Source organism: Prionailurus viverrinus, chromosome E2 (genome assembly GCF_022837055.1).
Source record: "Prionailurus viverrinus isolate Anna chromosome E2, UM_Priviv_1.0, whole genome shotgun sequence".
In the NCBI taxonomy this organism is placed as follows: Eukaryota; Metazoa; Chordata; class Mammalia; order Carnivora; family Felidae; genus Prionailurus; species Prionailurus viverrinus.
The window spans coordinates 45,120,068-45,139,761 of record NC_062575.1 but is presented as its reverse complement, the minus strand read 5'-3'; the positions used below and the strand labels follow the sequence as shown (position 1 = coordinate 45,139,761).

Sequence of the window (19,694 nt, the reverse complement as noted above, 5' to 3'; positions counted from 1 at the left end):
ACACAGGTGTGTAGTTACCTTTATTGGAAGCCTTCCCTGGGAGCCTTCCTGAGCATGTACTGTCTCAGGTTGGGAGAGGCACGTGCCTCAGGGCCCAGTAACGGCCTGGGCCCATACATTCACTGCATTTTAGGAGAGTGCGTCTGTGGGGCCCACCATTGCATCTGTTTCTTGCCTGACCCTTGCGAAAGGTCAGTAAGGAGCCATTTAATGGATTGTGGAAGTCAGTTATACTGAGATTCCCAAAGAACTATACCTCACTGCTCACGCTCTCCCGCAGTCCTCTCCCTTGCCTCTGCCTTGGACATGTGACTTGTTTTAACCAACAGAATGTAACAGAAGTCACCCTCTGCCAGTTCTGGCCTCAGTCTTAAGCTTGGCAGCTTTTGCTTTCGTGTACTCAGGAGCGCTGAGCTCCCTGTCGGGGAGACCACATGGAAAGGCCACACAGAGTGATTACGTGGAAAAGCCACATGGAGAACTGAGGAAGCCAGATAGCGAGAATTGATAGCCCCGAATCTGTGACCTCTGTTCTAGCTGTCCCTCGGCCGTTTGAGCTTTTCTTGAAACACCAGAAACATGAATAAAGAAGCCTTCTTGGATGCTGTAGCCTCAGCTGACATCATGTGGAGCAGAGACAAACCATCTCTGTTGGGTCCAATTCAAATTCTTAAAACACAGGACAGTGAGCAAATAATAACATAGTTGCTGTTTAAGCCACTAGTTTTGGGAATTTGTCATGCAGCAATAGCTACCTGATAGAGGCTGAGTGAACTATTTCCTATTTTCTGTGGGCCTTATGGAGTAAAGGGGCAGGATGTTATTCCCAACATAAATAAACTCACTGCCCAGATTAAGGCTGGCATATTGTAGGCATCCATTCATCCCCTCATTCTTTCATTCACTCATTCATTCCCTCATTTATTCTTTCACCAGACATTCACTGAGATACTCAACTGCTGTGCACCAGGTTCTGTTCTAGGTCCTGTAGATACATGAGTGATAAAGCAGACAAAATCACGGACTTCACCTAACTTAAAATGTGATTTCCATGAACTAGCAGTCATGCTGGGTATCTTACCGGAATGGCTGGCCAAAGACAGAATAAAGAAAGCAAGAATGTATTATAGAACAGAACTATAATGTCATACCAGTTGGATTTATATTCCAGCCATTTGGGGGAAGATATCAATTTGGAGCCTCATCTTACATGACAAATAAAAATAAATTCCAGACGGACTAGGGTAAAATCTGGGAAGAAAGTTACACAATAAAAGTCTTGAAGATGAAATAAATATTTAATAACCTCTGGGTTGGAAAAGACTACCTGAACTTCAAAACGGGAGAACAAATCACCAAGGAAAAGACCGATGGATTTGACTGTTTAAAGAATTGAATATTCCATGTGTCCAAAAAGGGCATGACTAAAATTGAGGTTATGCAAATACCGGAGAAAAATACTCGTGACAGGCAAAACTGGCAAATGGTTAACATATTGTAATGAAGATATTAATATATCAATGTGGAATTAACATGAAAATCCAATACCCAAAAGATGGGCAAATAAGAGGAAAAGACAATTCACAGAAGAAATACAAATAGAAAAAAAAGTAATGTTCAAATAATTGCCACTTGAAATACTGAAACACATCCCTTTGCCTGTCAAATCAGCAAAGATGTTTGAAATGTGGTTCCCTATAGCTGAGGAGAGTTCAGGTAAATGTGAGATTTCATTCACCACGGTTGGGATGGGAATGGGAATGACCCTTCTGGAGAAGGATTGGACAGCCTGAGTTCAAAGCCTAAAAATGTGTGTATCTGTTAATTCACCATTTATACGTCTAGGAATTTAGCCTCTGAAAGAATCCAGCAAGTGGGAAAAGATTTCACTGAAGAGATTTCCATGGCACCATTTTCTAATAATAACAGAAAAAACAGACCAAAACCAAAAACAAATTGGAAATAATCCCGTGTCCCCATCAAATGGGATGTCATTTGAAGGTAAAGGGATTCCTTGCGAAAAGAAACGTGGGAAACGCTGGCTTGAATAAAGTTAGACGAGCTGCTTTGTTGGAATTTTTATCAGCATGCTGAAGTCCATGATAACTGTATGGGGAAGGGGTGGGGGGACCTCCTAGGCATTTCCACCCCCCCCCCCCACCCCGCCGGATTTATTTGGTCAGGCAGCCTGAATCAGTTGGCTATCGCTGGCAACTGTCCTGCTATTCCTTGCTCCTCATTCTGTTGACCACATCAGTTCCCAACACCTACTCAGATTCAAAGGCAGGGAAATAGACTCCACCCTTTGATGGGAGTTGCCTTGAAGTCAGATGGTGAAAGGCAGGGAGACAGAGAGGGTTGAAAAATTGCAGCCATTTTTTGCAGTCTTCCAGAATCTTTGCTTCATGGAACATATTAGGTAAGGCAAATTACTAGCTTTTTAAAAAAAAATTTTTAAGTTTATTTAAAAAAAATTTTTTTTAAGGTTTATTCATTTTTCAGAGACAGAGAGACAGAATGTGAGTGGGGGAGAGGCAGAGAGAGTCACGGAATCTGAAACAGGCTCCAGGCTCTGAGCTGTCAGCACAGAGCCCGATGAGGGGCCTGAACTCAGGTTGGACAGGGAGATCATGACCTGAGCTGAAGTCAGACGCTTAACTGACTGAGCCACCCAGGCACCCCACAAGCTCTTGTTAACCAAAGACGCCCAAATTTCAGTGGCTTAATACAATCTCTTTCCTTCACACCATAGTGTAAATGCAATCAGTAGGGGGTCTCTGTCCCTGAGTCACCCTGGGACTGAAGCTCCTCCCATCTGGCAGCTCTGGGCTCCTTTAGTCGGCCTGCCCCTGCCCCCAGTCCTCTCTACCGGTGGGTGTTGAAAGAGGTGAGGGCCACAAGTGGGAGGTTTTCAGGGTCACACCTGGAGGTCCATCACAACACATTTGCTCGAGTTGTTGCCTGTACAAGGGACGATGGGAAATGTGGTCCAGCTGTATGCAAAGAAGCAGAGGGAAGCAGTTTTAGTGACAAATTAGCCAGTCTCTGCCACAGATTTCGGAACATGCTGGCTATCTCTGAAAATAGAAATGTCATATTTATTAGTTTTCTTCTTTATTGCCTTTCTCCCTCCACTAGGAGCCAAGATCTAGGAGGGCAGTTTTGTTCACTATTACATACCTATCACCCATCCAGGGGCCTGGGCAAATAGGTGTTAAATAAATGAATACATGCACGAGTTAATAAAAATTCAATAACTTCAATAAGTTATTGATAAATTCAATAAATTCAATAAGAAGATATAATATTACAAACCCATTAAGAGTTATAGTTCTTTTTTTAAAAATGTTTATTTATTTGTTTTGAGGTGGGGCGAGGGGCAGAGAGAAGAGAGAAAGAATTCCAAGCAGGCTCTTCGAGATCATGACCTGAGCCAAAATCAAGAGTCAGAGGCTTAACCCACTGAGCCACCCAGGCGCCCCTAGACTGATATTTCTAAGGGGATTTTAGGAACATGAGAAATTGCTCATGTGTAATGAACACTTAGATAGGATATAGGTTAGGTAGGATATGAACCCTGTAATAGAATTCAATATAACAGTGGCTTAAACAAAGTAGAACTTTATTTCTCTTTCACCAATAGATGAAGTATAAATAGTCCAGGGTTTCATTGTGATGGTATGGAGATTTCATGGCATCAGAGATCTAGGCTGTCTAACCGATGGTCCTACCATTCCTAGGGGAGTGCCCTGGCCTGCGTGGCCCAAGATGGCTCCCACCACACTCACATTCCAGGCAGTGAGAAGGAGAAAAGGGAAATGGAGACTCACCTCACAGCTCTTTCCTAGCGTAGGTGAACCGAGAATTGAAATATATTTAAATTTTTTTTAACTTTTATTTATTTTTGAGAGACAGAGAGAACCAGGGCATGAATGTGGGAGGAGCAGAGAGAGAGGGAGATACAGAATCTGAAGCAGGCTCCAGGCTCTGAGCTATCAGCACAGAGCCCAATGTGGGTCTCAGACCCACGAACTGTGAGATCATGACCTGAGCTAAAGTTGGACGCTCAACTGACTGAGCCACCCAGGCGCCCCAAGAAATGAAATATATTTTTAAAATTTATTTTTATTTTGAGGAGTGCCTGGGTGGCTCAGTCAGTTGAGCGTCCAACTTCGGCTCAGGTCTCCGATTTAGTGAGTTCGAGCCCCACATCGGGTTCGTTGCTGTCAGCGCTGAAGCCATCCATGCAGGGCCCACTTCCACTTCCAATCCCCTGTCCCCCTCTCTCTCTGCCCCTGCCCCGCTCTCTCTCTCTCTCTCTGTCTCAAAAATAAATAAACATTTAAACATTTTTATTTTTATTTGTTGAAGAAACCAAGAGTCACTTAACCAACTGAGACATCCAGGCACCTTGAAATCTTAAAAAAAAAAAAAAAGTTTATTTATTTATTTTGAGCAAGAGAAAGTGCGAACAGGGGAGGGACAGAGAAGGAAGGAGAGAAAGAATCCCAAGCAGGTTCCATGCTGTAAGCAAAGAGCCTGATGTGGGGCTCAATCTCACAAACCATTAGATCATGAGCTGAGCTGAAATCAAGAGTCAGACACTTAACTGACTGAGCCACCCAGGCAGCCCCGAGAAATGAAATCTTAGCTTTGGTGTCTAATTTATTTTGCCCTCTGTACTGTGAGGGTCATCTTCTGGGTTACTTTCCAGAGCAAAGAGCAGATGTATAACAATAAGGTCAGGTCATAGATGAGCAGTCGAAGGGAATATAGCTGCTTATTTCCAGGTAATACAAATTCTTTGCAAAAATTGGCAGGATGATAGGTCAGACATCTGAAGTGTTTCCATGTATGTTGTCATTTTTGTTGATCCTGCCTATTCTTGTTCATGATATCTTAGATTTGTAGGAAGAGGGACATTAAAAAAATTTTTTAATGTTTTTATTTATTTTTGAGGGAGACACAGAGAGACAGAGCACGAGTGGGGGAGGGGCTGAGAGAGAGGGAGACACAGAATCCAAGCAGGCTCCAGGCTCTAAGCTGTCAGCACAGAGCCCAACGTGGGGCTCGAACTCATGAACTATGAGATCATGACCTAAACCAAAGTTGGATGCTTAACTGACTGAGCCACCCAGGCACCCCCAACCACCCAAAATTTTTTTAAAAAAGATTTGTAGGAAGAATCTGAAGACCTAATATGGCTGTATGTTACTCCAGAGGGGACATTCATCCAGGACAAGACCTAGGTTTACCTGACTTAGGTAGGTTTACCTGACTACAAGGATAAGCTGTTAGTTCACATGAAGGCTAGGTGATTTCTGGCTCACTCTTACCTTGAGTGTGACAAGCCTTCAGATCCCAGTTGAAAATGAAGAGTGATGTTCACACTCTCCAGTCTGGGTGGACCTGGGCCTCTACTTTTTGCCTCTCTAGTTCCTAACTGTCTTCTGGATTGGACCATGTCTTCAGAACATAGTGAAGACATTTGTTCTGAAGGCATTTGAGTTCTGGGCTCCCTTTTTGTTTTATTTTGAATATTGGATGCTATTTCCTTACCCTCTTACTAGTCCTTTGCTGCTTTTAGTAACTTTTCCTATATATTTCAAACTGCATTTTTAGTTTTGAGAAAGAGAGGGAGGGAGAGAGAGAGAGAGAGAGAGAGAGAGAGAGAATGAGTTGGGGAGGGGCAGAGAGAGAGGACAGAGAATCCGAAGCAGGCTCCATGCCATCAGCGCAGAGCCCGATGCAGGGCTCAAACTCACGAACTGTGAGATCATGACCTGAGCCGAAATCAAGAGCCAGATACTCAACCAACTGAGCCACCCAGGCGCCCCTCAACCTGTATTTTTTTTTAATGTTTATTTATTTTTGACACAGAGAGAGAGAGAGACAGAGCATGAGGAAGGGAGGGGCAGAGAGAGAGGGAGACACAGAATCTGAAGCAGGCTCCAGGCTCTCAGCTGTCAGCACAGAGCCCGACGCGGGGCTCGAACTCACAGACCACGAGATCATGACCCCAGCCGGAGTCAGACACTCAAACGACTGAGCCACCCAGATGCCTCCCTAAACCTATATTTTTATTTGTTCTTCAGGGGAGGGTGCTTTCTGATTTCTTAGAACACCAATATTGACAGCAGAAGTCCTGTATTTTTTTCCTCCACAAAACTGCCTTTATTTGTTGTGTTTTCTGACATTAAAATATTTTTATTTATTTATGATTATATAAGTTAAAGATACTCTCTGTAAAAAAAACAAATGTAAAGGGTGTCTTAAACTTTTTTTTAAATTTTTTTAACGTTTATTTATTTTTGAGACAGAGATAGACAGAGCATGAACAGGGGAGGGGCAGAGAGAGAGGGAGACACAGAATCTGAAACAGGCTCCAGGCTCTGAGCCGTCAGCACAGAGCCCGACGCGGGGCTCGAACTCACGGACCGTGAGATCATGACCTGAGCCGAAGTCGGACGCTTAACCGACCAAGCCACCCAGGCGCCCCAAGGGTGCCTTAAATTTTAAGCCCTGCATGGGGCTTAAAATTGTAGATTTCTAATTCATTTATAATGACTGCATTTATGATATGGATGAACCACAACTGATAAATCTATGGAGCATTGCTTTAATTATATTTTAAAGGCCTTCCTTTCACAAACATATAAAGCCAGCTGTTGTGGCCTAGGATGTCTGTTCACTGACAGTGTCGGGGCCACATTCCTGCGAAGAGGGAGAATAGAGCAAGGGAGGACACACTTTTGCCTTTAGGGACACAACCTGGAAGTTGTTTCTTCCCGCATTCCATTGACCAGAAGACAGTTCCAGGGCCTCATCTGGCTCCAAAGAGGCTGAGAAACACAGTCTTGGCCAGGGGACCAGATGTCCAATTACCAATTACATTTTAATAGAAGAAGGGAAGAGAACAATATTTGCTGATTGCTGGCATGGTGCTTCACTTGCCTTGCAAGTCAGTCCTTGCTAGCACTTTCCCACAAGCCAAAGCGGGAAACATCTGTTTAGTTGTCAACACTGAAACTGGTAGGAAATAAAGACATCATGAAACCGCTTTACCAGTTTCTTTGGTGCTTCCAATTTTCATCTTTTTAAAACAATTTTTTATTCAGGTAGAGTTTACGTAGAGTAAAATACATCCTTTTTAGTGTATTATTCTATGAACTTCGACAAACGCATGCAACCATGAAATCATCACAAGAAAAATAGAGAATTCTACTGTCCTCCCCTCCCCAATTTCCCTCACTCCCCTTTGTGGTCAACCACTGCCTCCACTTCCAGCCCCTGGCAGGCACCGATCCAATTTCTGTCCCTCCAGGCTGCCTTTTCCAGAGTGTTCTATGGATAGAATTGTGTATGTAGACTTTTGAGTCTGGCATCTTTCCCATAGCATGATGTACTTCAGATTTGTTTGTGCTCCTGTGGGTTTATCAGTAGTTCATTCCTTTTTCTTGCCGAATAGTATTCCATTGTGTGGATGTACCATGATTCATTCATCCGCTGAAGAAAACATGGCTTGTTTTTAGTCTGGGGCAATTATAAATAAAGCCACTGTTTATATGGCATACTGGTGTTTGTGTGAACTTAAGTTTTGACTTCTCTTGAGTAAATATCTAGGAATAGGATTGTTGGGTCATATGATAAGCGTGTGTTTAACTTTATAAGAAACTGCCACTTTTCCTAAGTGGCTGAACCATTTTGCGTTCCCACCAGCAATGTGTAGGACGGTTCCCGTTGTTAGGCATCTTCGGCGGCTCTAGGTATTGTCAGAACTGCTGCTGTTTGCCATTCTTTTTTTTTATTATTATTTTATTTTTTTTAACGCTTATTTATTTTTGAGAGAGAGAGAGCATGAACGGGGGAGGGTCAGAGCGAGAGGGAGACACAGAATCTGAAACAGGCTCCAGGCTCTGAACGGTCAGCACAGAGCCCGACCTGGGGCTCAAACTCATGGACCGCGAGATCGTGACCTGAGCCGAAGCTGATGCTTAACCAACTGAGCCACCCAGGGGCCCCTGCTGTTTGCCATTCTAATAGATGTGCAGTGGTATATCATTGTGGTTTTCCATTTTATTTTGACTAAAGAATCAAACTCTCATCTTGCCGGGGAAGGGGAAGGCAGGCCCTACGGATTGGTGCCTTTGGTGTTGTGGACATCTCTCATGCTTTCTGTTCAGATGTCTGGAGTCTTTTGAACATCTTCTCTACATTTTGGGAATGTCCTACCTTATGAATTCAGCTTCCCCAGTCCAGAAGTCAGAAATTCCCGGCCTTCCTTGCAGCTGTGTGCAGGCATGTGTCCTGCACTTTGCCAATCGAATGCACCCACGTTTTCAAGAAATTTTTAATTTGGAGAATTTTGAAATGAAGGAAGACAAGAGTGTGAGGAATCCTGAACCATCTCTCTAACCCCGACGACCATTCACATAGGGCCGATCCTTTCCCCCTCTGTGTGGTCATGCAGCATATTTTATCGGTAAATGTTTTGGTATTTGCATCAGAATTTTATCTGAAAGAGTGAAGAGAAAAAGGAAGCAACCTGTAAAATCGATTCCGATGTGAATAGCGGCGGAAGTCTTAGCAGAAACTCCTGGGTGGCATTAGGATTTGTGTAGCCCCGGGACAGATCTGTGGCACTCCCAGAGATTCAGTGGTCTCCCTAACATCCTTGAACACACCCACTTTGCTGTTTAAACGAGTTAGTGGCATCTACCGAATGCAATGAAGAATTGTGACTGCTATATCTGGGTCAGGTGTCACCTTGGTTTAATGACCAGAGCCAGGACCTGAGCATAGGTAGCTCCAACTTGCAGAAAGCGGCCTTGAGAAGACAGTCACAGTGCAGGAAGTTGTAAGCCAGGTAGTGTGCCTGGAAGTGGAGAATACTGAGGGAGTATGGGGGAGGAGCCAAGGGCATTCCCCACATGCTGCTTAGGGACCAGTCCTCCTTCATCTCCAACCCAGTGTTCTCAAGCACCCTGCCACTTTCTTACAGACTTTGCCCCCCACACCAGCCACAGGTGATTGGTTTGGGAAATGCAGGGAATACATGCTGAGCCAAGCTGAGTCCTCTCCCAGGATTCTTTTATTTTCTTTTAATTTTTAAGTGTTTATTTATCTTTGAAAGAGAGAGACAGAGCGCGAGTGGGGGAGGGACAGAGAGAGAGGGAGACACAGAATCCGAAGCGGGCCTCAGGCTCCAAGCTGTCAGCACAGAGCCTGACTCAGGACTTGAACCCATGAACTGCCAGATCATGATCTGAGCTGAAGTCAGAAGCTTAACTGACTGAGCCGCCCAGGCGCCTCCCCCAGGATTTCCTTTCCTTTCCTTTCCTTTCCTTTCCTTTCCTTTCCTTTCCTTTCCTTTCCTTTCCTCTCCTCTCCTCTCCTCTCCTCTCCTCTCCTCTCCTCTTTTAAATCATTGGCTCAGCAAGAGTGAGCTATTGATGACAGAAACTGTGCAGTTCCATAAGAAACAGAGAGGGCTGAACAAAGCTGGCCCAGAGAGAAGCGGAAGCAAGCTATGGAGAATCTTGGAGTCAGTCTGGATCTGTCCAGCGTTCCATCATCCCTTCTCCTCTGATGTTTAGGTTGCTTAGTTTTTCCCTCAGAGCACTTGTGTATTAACCTCCACATCTTCACAATCTTCACCCTCCAGCCTCAACTAGTTCAAGTTGGGCTTTTGAAACTGTATTCGGTGGAGCATAGATTTGGTTGTAGTAATAAAGCCCCCAAAATAACAGTGCTGTTTCCATTGTCTATTGTTTTCTAACAGACCATCTAAAAACATAGGGACTTAAAACAACAATAATTTATTATTTCTCATGATTCTTTCAGCCGACTGGGTGGCTCTTCTGCTCCACATGGTGTTGCCTGGGGTCACTCAGGTGGCTGCATTTGGCTAGTGACTGGCATGGCAAGAAAGATCCAGATTACTTCTTTCACCTTCCTGGGGCCTTGGCACTTGCTGTTGACTGGGGTGCCTTGATTCTTCTCCTAGTGGCCTTTCTTTCCACACATGGTGTCTCACCTCCAAGGCCTCTTTGTGTGTCCTCACTCTCTGGGAAGGGAGCTTGGACTTCCTTACAGCATGGCAGCTGGATTCCAAGAAAGCAAAACCAGAATCTATAAGGATTCTTAAGGCCTCCCTTCAGAACGGACACAGCATCCCTTCCACCACGTTCTTTGTCAATGCAAGTTGCAAGGTCAGCTCAGATTCAAGGGCAGGGAAAATGGGACTCTACCTTTTGGTATGGGGGATGGCGTGTGCATATTGGGAGGAAGAAATTCTTGGTGACCATCTTTGGAGACTACCTACCACAAGTGTCTTAAACAAGGTAGAAATTTCTCCCTTACGTAAGAGTCCGGGGTTGGTGTGGCTCTTCCAAGGTGATGAGCACTATCTTCTTACTCTTTCATTTTTGTCATGTTGCCCTCATCCACTTGTCCCAAGGTTCCCACATTCCAATTCCAGCAAATGAGAAAGTCAGGGAGAAGTGTAGAGTGCATTCCTCCACAAAGGCTCTGCCTTTTAAATCGCCACTTTACCTCCCATGCTACCCGTTGGCCAGAAAAAAGTTATATGGCCACTCTAAATGCGAAGGAGGCCAGGAAATACAGTTTTTAGTTTAGTGGGCAGATGCCTTGCTAAAAATTTTGTGGAAGAAGGAGCGGGAGGATATCGGGGGAACCCTAGCATTCTTATCTGCCAAGTGATTAATTCAAGAAGAAACAGGGGGCATGTCTGGGATACCCTTAGAGCATGATGCAGACATGAGGAGCCACGTTTAATCCAACCTGTTCCTGGTGGCCATTTAGTCCAATATTGAAAGAATATTTTCTGGGGAGCCTGGGTGGCTTAGTCGGTTAAGCATCCGACTCTTGATTTCAGCTCAGGTCATGATCTCACAGGTCTGCGAGATCAAGCTCTGCATAAATAAATAACCTTTATTTACTTAAATAAATGAAATAAACTTTAAAAAAAATTCCTGGGCATCTACTTTATGTGCTGAGAATACAACGGTGAGCACGGCAGAAAGGTTCCTGTTCTCATAGAATTTCTATTCTAGAGGAAGTGGCGGACAGTAAAATGGGAACACATAAATCAGAGAATTTCAGGTGTGATAAATACAGGAAGAAAATGAAATTGATGGTGGTGGGTGACTTGAGCGGGAGAGGTCTCTGGGAGGGTGTAACATTTGAGCTGAGAGCTGAAAGACCAGGAGTGGCCAGTTCTACATGGACTTTGGGAAAACCATCATAGGCAGAGGGAACAGCAGGTACAAAGGCCCTGAGGTGAGAGTGCACTTGACTTATACAAGAAACAACAAGAAGGCCAGTGTAGCTGGAGTCGCGGAAGAGAGGAAAGGAGGGGGAGAAAGGGAGGACAGAAAGATAGGCAGGTCTTGATGTAAATATATGCTTTTATTTCTCCTGGGTAAACGCCTGCTTCTGTGGAATTGCTGGATCTCCGCGTAGGTGAATATTTACCTTTATAAGGTTTCTATTTTTTCATTTCCACCAGCAGTGTGAGATTTCCAGTTGCTCCACATCTCTGCTGACACTTGAGAGGGTCAGTCTTTTTATTTTGTTTATTTTTTAATTAAAAAAAATTTTTTTTACATTTTATTTATTTTTGATAGAGAGAGACAGAGCACAAGTGGGGGAGGGGCAGAGAGAGACGGAGACACAGAATCCTAAGCAGGCTCCAGGTTCCAAGCTGTCAGCACAGAGCCTGACGCGGGGCTCGAACTCACAGACCGCAAGATCATGACCTGAGCTGAAGTTGGACGCTTAACCGACTGAGCCACCCAGGCGCCCAAGGGTCAGTCTTTTTAATTTTAGTCATTTCAGCGGATGTGTAGTGGTATTTCATTGTGGTTTTAATTCGTGTTTCCCTAATGACGAATGATGTTGGACGCTTTTTCACAGGCTTATGGGCCATTCACATCCCTTCTTCTGTGACATTATCTGTTCTAATATTTTGGCCATTTACAAAACTGGTTCTCCGCCTTTTCAAAAAAGCTTCCTCCGGGGCGCCTGAGTGGCTCAGTCGGTTGGGTGTCTGACTTGGGCTCAGGTCACGATCTCACGGTTCGTGAGTTTGAGCCCCGTGTCCAGCTCTGGGCTGACAGCTCAGAGCCCGGAGCTTGCTTCGGATTCTGTGTCTCCCTCTGTCTGCTCCTCCGCTGCTTGCACTCTGTCTCTTGCATTGCCTCAAAAATAAATAAACATTAAAAAAAATTTTTTTTTACAAGTTTCCTCTGGTTGTTACGGGGAGGATGGGCTGTAGGGGGCAAAAGTGGAAGCAAGGAGCACGAGGAGGGGTTGTATCTTCCACAGAGGCAAGCTTGTTACAGGCTAGGCACATTGCCTGCTTTCTGGCAAAGTCAGTCTGGGCCTTGCCCAACTCTTGGGCTTCTGCCAGGAGACATTGAGACATTTTACCGATCTCAAGGGAGGGTGAAACAGCCCCACTTCCTGGAGTCTGGCACCCTGTGAGGGTGGCTCGCAGTCAGCTGGGTGCCCCCCATCACAGCCTTCTTTCACTCAATGGTTCGCCCACCCTTGAGAGCCCAGCCCGACCAGCCCCGGCCAGCATCCTGCGGCCCGTACTGGTGCGATCATACGAGATGCTAAAATATTGAAATACTTCACTTCTGGTTGGTAAAGAGCCTCTACCCCACCTCCCACAAATATCTGCCACTAACTCAGTCAGTTCCCTTGGGAGAGCTCGGACTTCCCCACATCTCAGCAGTGGAAAGGGGAGGCTCTGGGACTCGAACCCAGCACCAGCCCAAGGGCCGCAGCTGCTTGATTGGATGGTGCATGAGCGCGCTGTCAGACTGGATTCCGGGGATGGCTCAGGCCTGGCTGGAGCCGGGAGGACCGGGTTGCGGGGCTGAGTTTGAAGGGTTGAGGGAGGACTTTCATCAAGAGGAGCCCAGAACTGGAGACTTGAAGTACTGATGACGATAACTGTAATGATGAGGATACTGATGAATATTCACTGAGCACATACAGGGTGCCACGCGGGCATTATTCCGGTAGACGTCACAAAATCCTCTCAATATTTTGGACTGTAGCGGCAGCCTGGCCCCTGCTTTGGTCCCTGCCCCCTGCAGTGTGCTCCCCCTGCCCAGCCAGAGGGAGCCCACAAACGCCTGATTCAAGACCCTCCAGGCTGAGAGCTTCCTGTGGTCGCTGACTGAGACCACGGCTCGCTCAGCTTCAGCCACCTTGAGGCCTAGTGTGCTGCTGGAAGGGCCTCCACAGCTCGCCTCTTCTCTCCGTGCTCACTCCAGACCTGGCGGTGGTAGGGGTGGGGGTGTTGGAGACTTGGCCAGGCCTGGGCGATGGAGGCTGTTAGCAGCCGGTGCTCCCTCGGACTGGGCCCTGACCCTCCTCTGGCCTCCAAATCCCCCCACCACAAAGGGCCACTCGGAGCCTGTCCCATGACCAGCATCCAGGTTCCCCTTTTCTCTCCTAAGCCCAGGCCCAGGGAGCCGCGGGGTGTGACGCCTGGATGGGGGAGGGGGGCTTCCTGCCGCTGGCCCATCCCCCAGTGCCTTAACCTCAGGTTCCTCCTAGCCAGTCCCAGCTCAGGCTCCTGTAGGGGCCTAGAAGTCCCTGTCTCCCCCTGGGTGCCCTCCCTCTGTCCTCACTTCCAGCTACTTCCTCATTTGGTGGGGCAGCCCAGCCTGGCCCAGTGGTCACCATGTTGTCCCCCCACTTGCCTCACCCCAAACGCTCAATCCTGTGTCCGTGCTGTGTGTTTTGGTGTCACTGCCTGCCTCTCTCTCTCTCTCTCTCTTTCTCAGCCTCGCCATCTCTTTCTCCTTCCTTATCTTTCTTTCGTCTTGGTTCTTTTTTTCTTTCTCTTCTAAGGGTCGAATATCTGTCCCTGGGTCCTGTATTTCACTATCACCTTTATTTCCTGTGTGACCTTGGGCAAGTGTCTTTACCTTTCTATAAAATGGGGATAAGAGCATCTACCTCAGAAGGGTGCTGTGGGGGTTAAATGAGTTAACACTTAGGACAGAGTGCCTGCGGCTCATTAGTGCCCATATCCTGATGGCTCTCTTTTAATATCCTGTAAACACCACAAGGCTCTGAGTATCAAATAATTATAGCTGATGCTTATAAAAAGCTGACAAGTGTGGGACGCTGTTCGAGAAACATTAATTCATTCCATCCCCATAAACCCCTACAAAATAGGTACTATTTTACTCCTCGTTTTACAGATAAAGAAACTGAGGACCAGAGAGGTTGAATGGCTTGCTCAAGGCTGCCCAGCCAGGAAGAGGCAATGCTGACGGCAGTCACAGCTACTGACTCTCCCGTCACACCGATGGCTGACCCCTGAGTGGGGGTGGGTTGGCACATTTCCTTTTACGTTCCGGTAGTTAGGGGCTATAGCGTGGCCCCCGGAGCGTCTTGGCCTGATTCTTTCTGGCATTATCTGTCTCTGTCCCTCCTCCTGTCTTGTCCCCTCCTCCCTCCTGCCACCACCCACCTCAGACTTCCTCCTTCACTTGGTTGGACGCTACACCATATCCCACCGGCCCTTGAACTCTGGTGTCCAGCAGCGTCACCTGCGTCATGGGGGTCCTTGGACCTTCCAACAGGCTCCTGTTCCTGCCTCTCCTCCTGACTGTGGGTGGTGAGTTGGGGGCTTCTGCAACTGCCTCCCCCATCCCTGGGCTCAGCTTGGAGCAGAGCAGAGAGCAGGGTAGAAGGAGAATCAAAAGGGAGGTGGAGGGAAGCAGATCCCAGCTCCCCAAAACTTGTGGGTCTCTCCCAGAGCCTGGGCCCCCAAGATCTGGCCTCTGGCAGAAGCGGGGGTGGGGGGGCTCTAACGGTGTTGCAACAGGGCAGGTCAGGGTAAAAGTAGTACAGTCCAGGGGCCTTGACGCTGACCCACAGGTCCCACCAGACATCATTCTCCACTCTTATCTCCTAGCTATCAGGACCCAGCCCCCCCAGCTTCTGTGCCCACCCTGCAGTCACAGCCCCAGGCCTCAGTTTACCTTCTTTTTCTCTCCTCAGGTTTTAGCCCTGCCCAGGCACAGAACGGTAGGCCTAGACCCTGCAATTCCCCTCCCTGCCTCCCAAAGACTTCCCCATCTCTGTTCCCCAGTCTTTCCAAACCTACCCCTGCTGACACCTCCTCCCAATTCCCAACTCCCACTGACCGCCCCCACAACCCCTGTGCCACATTCTCAGAATGCAATTGCTCCGTGGTGAGTCCCGGTGTGCTGGCGGGGATCGTGCTGGGGGACCTGGTACTGACCCTCCTCATCGCCCTGGCTGTGTACTCCCTGGGCCGGCTGTTCCCTCGGGGGCGAGGGGCTGTGGACGGTGAGTGGGGCCGGCAGGGGAGAGCCTGGGGCCCTCTGAGGACTTGCCTGGCAGGGAGGGGTAAGCTCCCAAGTCACGACCATCCAAAGGGACATTGATGGAGGGACAAAATTGTCCTGATTCACCACCTTAACTGTCTCTGCACCCTGCACTACTCCCCATCCCCCAGCAGTGACCAGGAAACAGCGCATTACGGAGACAGAGTCGCCATATCAGGTGAGAAACCCAGCTTCTCACATCTCACTCCTACCCTGTGCATGTCTGTCCTAAACACCTCCCCAGTCCCTTTAGGACCTAGACCCTAAAGCCACTTTCTCAGCAACGTTTCAAACCCTCAAAGACTAACGGGGCTTTCGTGATCTGTCCACAAGGGCTTTCAGTGATCAATCATGACCTTACGCACAGCTTAAAATGTGTGAGAAAACCCAGGGATGGCTTTACCTTTGCAAGGGCAAATGCAGGCCTTAACCTTCAGGCAGGCACTGAATTGTTCAGGACAGAATGATTTCTGGGAGAAGCTTTTAGAAGGGCAAGAGGATATAATTCAGCTCTAATTCAGTAACTCTGAAGAGAGGAGTTTTAGAATTTTTTGGAAGGAGGGATCCTGTATCGCTTTGAGAAGCTGATGAAAGCTAGAGATTCCTCAGAAAATCCACACAAAAATTTACAAAATCGTACATATAATCTAGGGGCGGTACAAGTACCCTTGAAACCCTTCTTAAGAACCACCCATGCAGACGGAGGCATCTCTCCTTCTCTTGCCTCTCTGTCAATGTCCTTCTCAACCCTTTTGGGGGTCATGGGCTCCTGCGAGAATCTAATGGAAGCTGAACAGACCCCTTCCCATCGAGGTGTGCACCCAGACCAGTCGTTTGCATATGATTTCAGGGATTCAGTCTGAAGTCTGTCTCTTTGGACCATAAACCTCCCCCTCAGTTGTGAGCCTTGTTCTATGAAATCTCTTACTTACCTGCAGCCAGCTTTGCTCTGCTTCCCTTGTGGATTAAAAAGTCTTTTTGTAAGGTGTAAGGATCTTGAGTTTGGCTCCATGAGGTCCAGAAGAATGAGGGAGATTTTCAGTTACCGGGGGCGGTGAAATTTTGGGGGAAAGCGTTATTCTAATTTATTTACCCTTTGGTAGAATTTGTTGAGCACCTACACAGCAACAGTTTACGTACTAGTTGGAGAGATGGACTTGAAGCAAATTAACATAATATCATTGGGGGAAGTATCACGAGGGAAACAAAGCTGGTGTGGCAGTGACTGGGGTGTGCGTGTGGAGGGGAGAAATGAGATGGGGTATATCAAGAAGTGCTTCTCTGAGGAAGTGACATGAGCTGAGACTTGCAGGTGGAGAAGGAACCATCCATGGGAATATCTAGGAAACCTGTGTTCTAGGCAGAGAGAACAGCACACACAAAGGCCCTGAGGCTGGGACATGATGGTGAGGCAGAGCAGGAGGGGAAAGACTGAATGCACTTGATTAAAATCCAGATGTCTTCCATGGTTGCAAGGTGGACGAAGCTGCTAGGAGCTTTACAGGCTACTGGGAGAAGAATGAATTTTGTTTTAAGTTTATTCAGTGTACCTCTTCCACTAATGGTTCCCACCCTGTCCCTCCCATTAGGAGCTCCAAGGTCAGAGGTCAGATGTCTACAGTGACCTCAACACACAGAGGCCATATTACAAATGAGCCCAAACCACAGCAGTCAACAACCTGATGCCTGGATCCAGTCATTCCTGATGCCTACCCAGCACCTTATTCCTCCTCCCACCGAGATACAGATCCAGAGTGCTCTCCCTGAGATGTCAGACTTTTCTCCACCACTGCTCCCAAATAAACATGGCACACAAAAACACTATTGAGTTATTCCAGATCTCTGGGCTGAAGGAGCAGGGGATATGTGAAGTTCCTGGGAGGGAGGGAAGCTCTGGGGACCCTGGGATTCTTTGAGGAAGACTTAGAACTGGAAGTGTTTTGGAGCACCTGGCTGGCTCAGTTGGAAGAGCGTGCAACTCTTGATCTCAGGGTTGTAAGTTCAAGCCCCACGTCGGCTGTGGAGATGACTTAAATTGTTTTTAAAAATTTTTTTAATATTTATTTTTGAGACACAGAGAGAGATAGAGCGTGAGCAGGGGAGGGGCAGAGAGGGAGACACAGAATCTGAAGTAGGCTCCAGACTCCGAGCTATCAGCATATGGGGCTCGAACCCACGAACCACGAGACCGTGACCTGAGCCAAAGTTGGATGCTTAACCGACTGAGCCACCCACACCCAGGCGCCCTTACAATCTTTTTTTTTTTTTTATGTTTATTTATTTATTTTTGAGAGAGTGTGGGGGAGGGGCAGACAGAGGGAGACCGAGAATCCCAGGCAGGTGCTGAGCTGTCAGTGCAGACGCGGGGCTCCATCTCACCAACCACGTGATTATGATCTGAGCCAAAGTCAAGAGTCAGACGCTTAACTGATGGAGCCACCCAGGCGCCCCCCCCCCAAAACATCTTAAAAAACAAACAAACAAACAAACAGAACTAGAGGTATTTCAGTTGCTTTATTCCAACCCAAGTCGGGAGTGGGTATCCTGTGCCACCACACACAATGCAGGATGAGAGGGTCAGAAGTCAAAGGTGTCACTTACAAGGGGGTCAGCCCCTGCCAGGCATGTTCATGTAGATTTTGTCATCTTCTGGGGGTGGGGGGAGAGAAAGCATGAGGCCTGACCACCTACCAGCCACCCACGTCTCCACCTTCCTGGGGACCCCCTGCCTCAGGGGTTTCCTCAGGAGTTCCCCCATGCACCACCCCCAGGGTTTCCCCAGCATATCCTCCAGGGCTTCCCTGGGAGACACCTCCCTGGGGACCCCCTCCCTAGGGCCATCAGCCCCTCCGGGCCCCATCCTGTCTCTGCCCTCACCTTGGGTGGGCCTGCGGCGGGGGCAAGCACACACAAACACCACAGCAACGATCAGCAGCGACACCACCAAATCGGCGGCCATGAGGCCTACCAGCATCGGCAGGGAGGGGGGCCCACATCCGGAACAGGAACCTGGTGGGTGGCGCCCAGACAGAAGGGGATTGAGGTGGGGGGAGGGGGTTCCAGACCCTCAGGACTGCACTTTGGGCATATGGGACAGAGGAAGTCCCTGGGGTGTGTGGGGGGTGGGGGGCGGGTGTCTGAGATTCTCTGGGTTTGACTTGGGGGATGAAAGGGGAGGTGGAGGACTGGAGACAGGTGGGGGTGTCCCAGCACAGAGAGACATGGGTGGTGCTTCGGGCCTAGTGGGTACTCCCAAAGAAGGCTGGGGGGTGGCTGAGTCCCTGGGGCTTCAATTTGGTGATGAGAGCAGTGATACGGGGACCCAGAGAGGGCTGCAGGTCCTCTGGGGGCTCTGATTTGGGGGTGAGAGGTGAGGGGGTGACCTGGGGTGTTCCAGGACCCTCAGGCCACACTTTAGGGACAGAAGCAGTACCTGAAGGGCCATGGCAAAAGGGAAGGAGTGCTGATTTCTCACCTGGGGTTGTCAGAGCCACAGCCACTGTGAAAAGAGAGGGAAGGCGGGTCAGCAGGGAGAGGTGGTTCCCAAAACAGGGTGCAGGGAAAGGTGGTGTCCTGAGAAGCAACCTCCATTCCAGAGGGAGCAGATGAGAAAGCGGCCAGATGGGAAGGGGAGCTCCCAAAGACACACAGAGATAGGAAATCAGAAGAAGAAGTAGAGACAGACCCAGCAGGGAGATGGGGCGATTAACAGGCAGAGGCTCCAGACTCCGTTTCTCTCCCCAGAGAACCAGCCTCTGAAGTCAAATGGATCTCGAGGAAGGAAGGGGTACTGGGAGGATCTGCTCTCAGCACCCCTCCCTTCAGATGCCACCTGAGCCACCCTTTTCATAAATACCGTGCCTGCCACCCCCCATAGCCACTGGCTTCACCTGGGAGCAAAAGCAGGAACAGGATGTCACTGGAAGGGGCCATGGTGGGTAGGGGCTAGAAGGGGTCTGGCAAAAGGCTTTGGTCCAGAGAAGTCCTGAGGAACAGTGGGGGAGTAGAGAAGCAAGCAATAGCGGATATCACCCTGCTGGTGACAAGGCCACCTGCTTCCTGTGTGTGTGGGAGGGGTAGAAGTGGTGAGTCCCTGTGACTGCCTTTGGGGGTAGGGTCAGAGACCAGGGAGGCTGCTATGTTTGTCCAGGTGGGAGGTGACAGATGGACCACGTTGTGGGCACTGGAGAGATGGAAAGATTCTGGAAGTAGAACCAACAAAATTTGTTAACCATGTAGGTATGGGCGTGTGAAGAGACAGAGGGATTCAGGATGACCAAAACTTCTGGA

The 19,694-nt window shown here is 48.2% G+C and overlaps 2 protein-coding genes across 4 annotated transcripts; one reads left to right on the top strand and one right to left on the bottom strand.

Annotated features, from left to right (window-relative positions):
- Positions 1-14,508: 14,508 nt before the first annotated feature.
- TYROBP (transmembrane immune signaling adaptor TYROBP) lies at positions 14,509-17,225 on the top strand. 2 transcript variants are annotated; one of them, XM_047836983.1, is made up of 5 exons: positions 14,509-14,668; positions 15,055-15,081; positions 15,232-15,366; positions 15,539-15,582; positions 16,994-17,225. In XM_047836983.1, the coding sequence occupies exons 1-5, from the start codon at positions 14,608-14,610 to the stop codon at positions 17,057-17,059; spliced, it is 333 nt and encodes a 110-aa protein (XP_047692939.1). In that variant the 5' UTR covers positions 14,509-14,607; the 3' UTR covers positions 17,060-17,225. The 2 variants fall into 2 exon arrangements, with proteins under 2 accessions (XP_047692939.1, XP_047692938.1); XM_047836982.1 differs by having other exon boundaries at positions 14,510-14,668; positions 15,536-15,582.
- Positions 17,226-17,899: 674 nt separating this feature from the next.
- Positions 17,900-19,464, bottom strand: HCST (hematopoietic cell signal transducer). Of its 2 annotated transcripts, none has more exons than XM_047836997.1 (4): positions 19,295-19,464; positions 18,880-18,903; positions 18,282-18,413; positions 17,900-18,050 (listed from the first exon to the last, which is right to left on the bottom strand). In XM_047836997.1, the coding sequence occupies exons 1-4, from the start codon at positions 19,335-19,337 to the stop codon at positions 18,013-18,015; spliced, it is 237 nt and encodes a 78-aa protein (XP_047692953.1). In that variant the 5' UTR covers positions 19,338-19,464; the 3' UTR covers positions 17,900-18,012. The 2 variants fall into 2 exon arrangements, with proteins under 2 accessions (XP_047692953.1, XP_047692952.1); XM_047836996.1 differs by having other exon boundaries at positions 17,900-18,053; positions 19,295-19,455.
- Between the last annotated feature and the right edge of the window lie 230 nt (positions 19,465-19,694).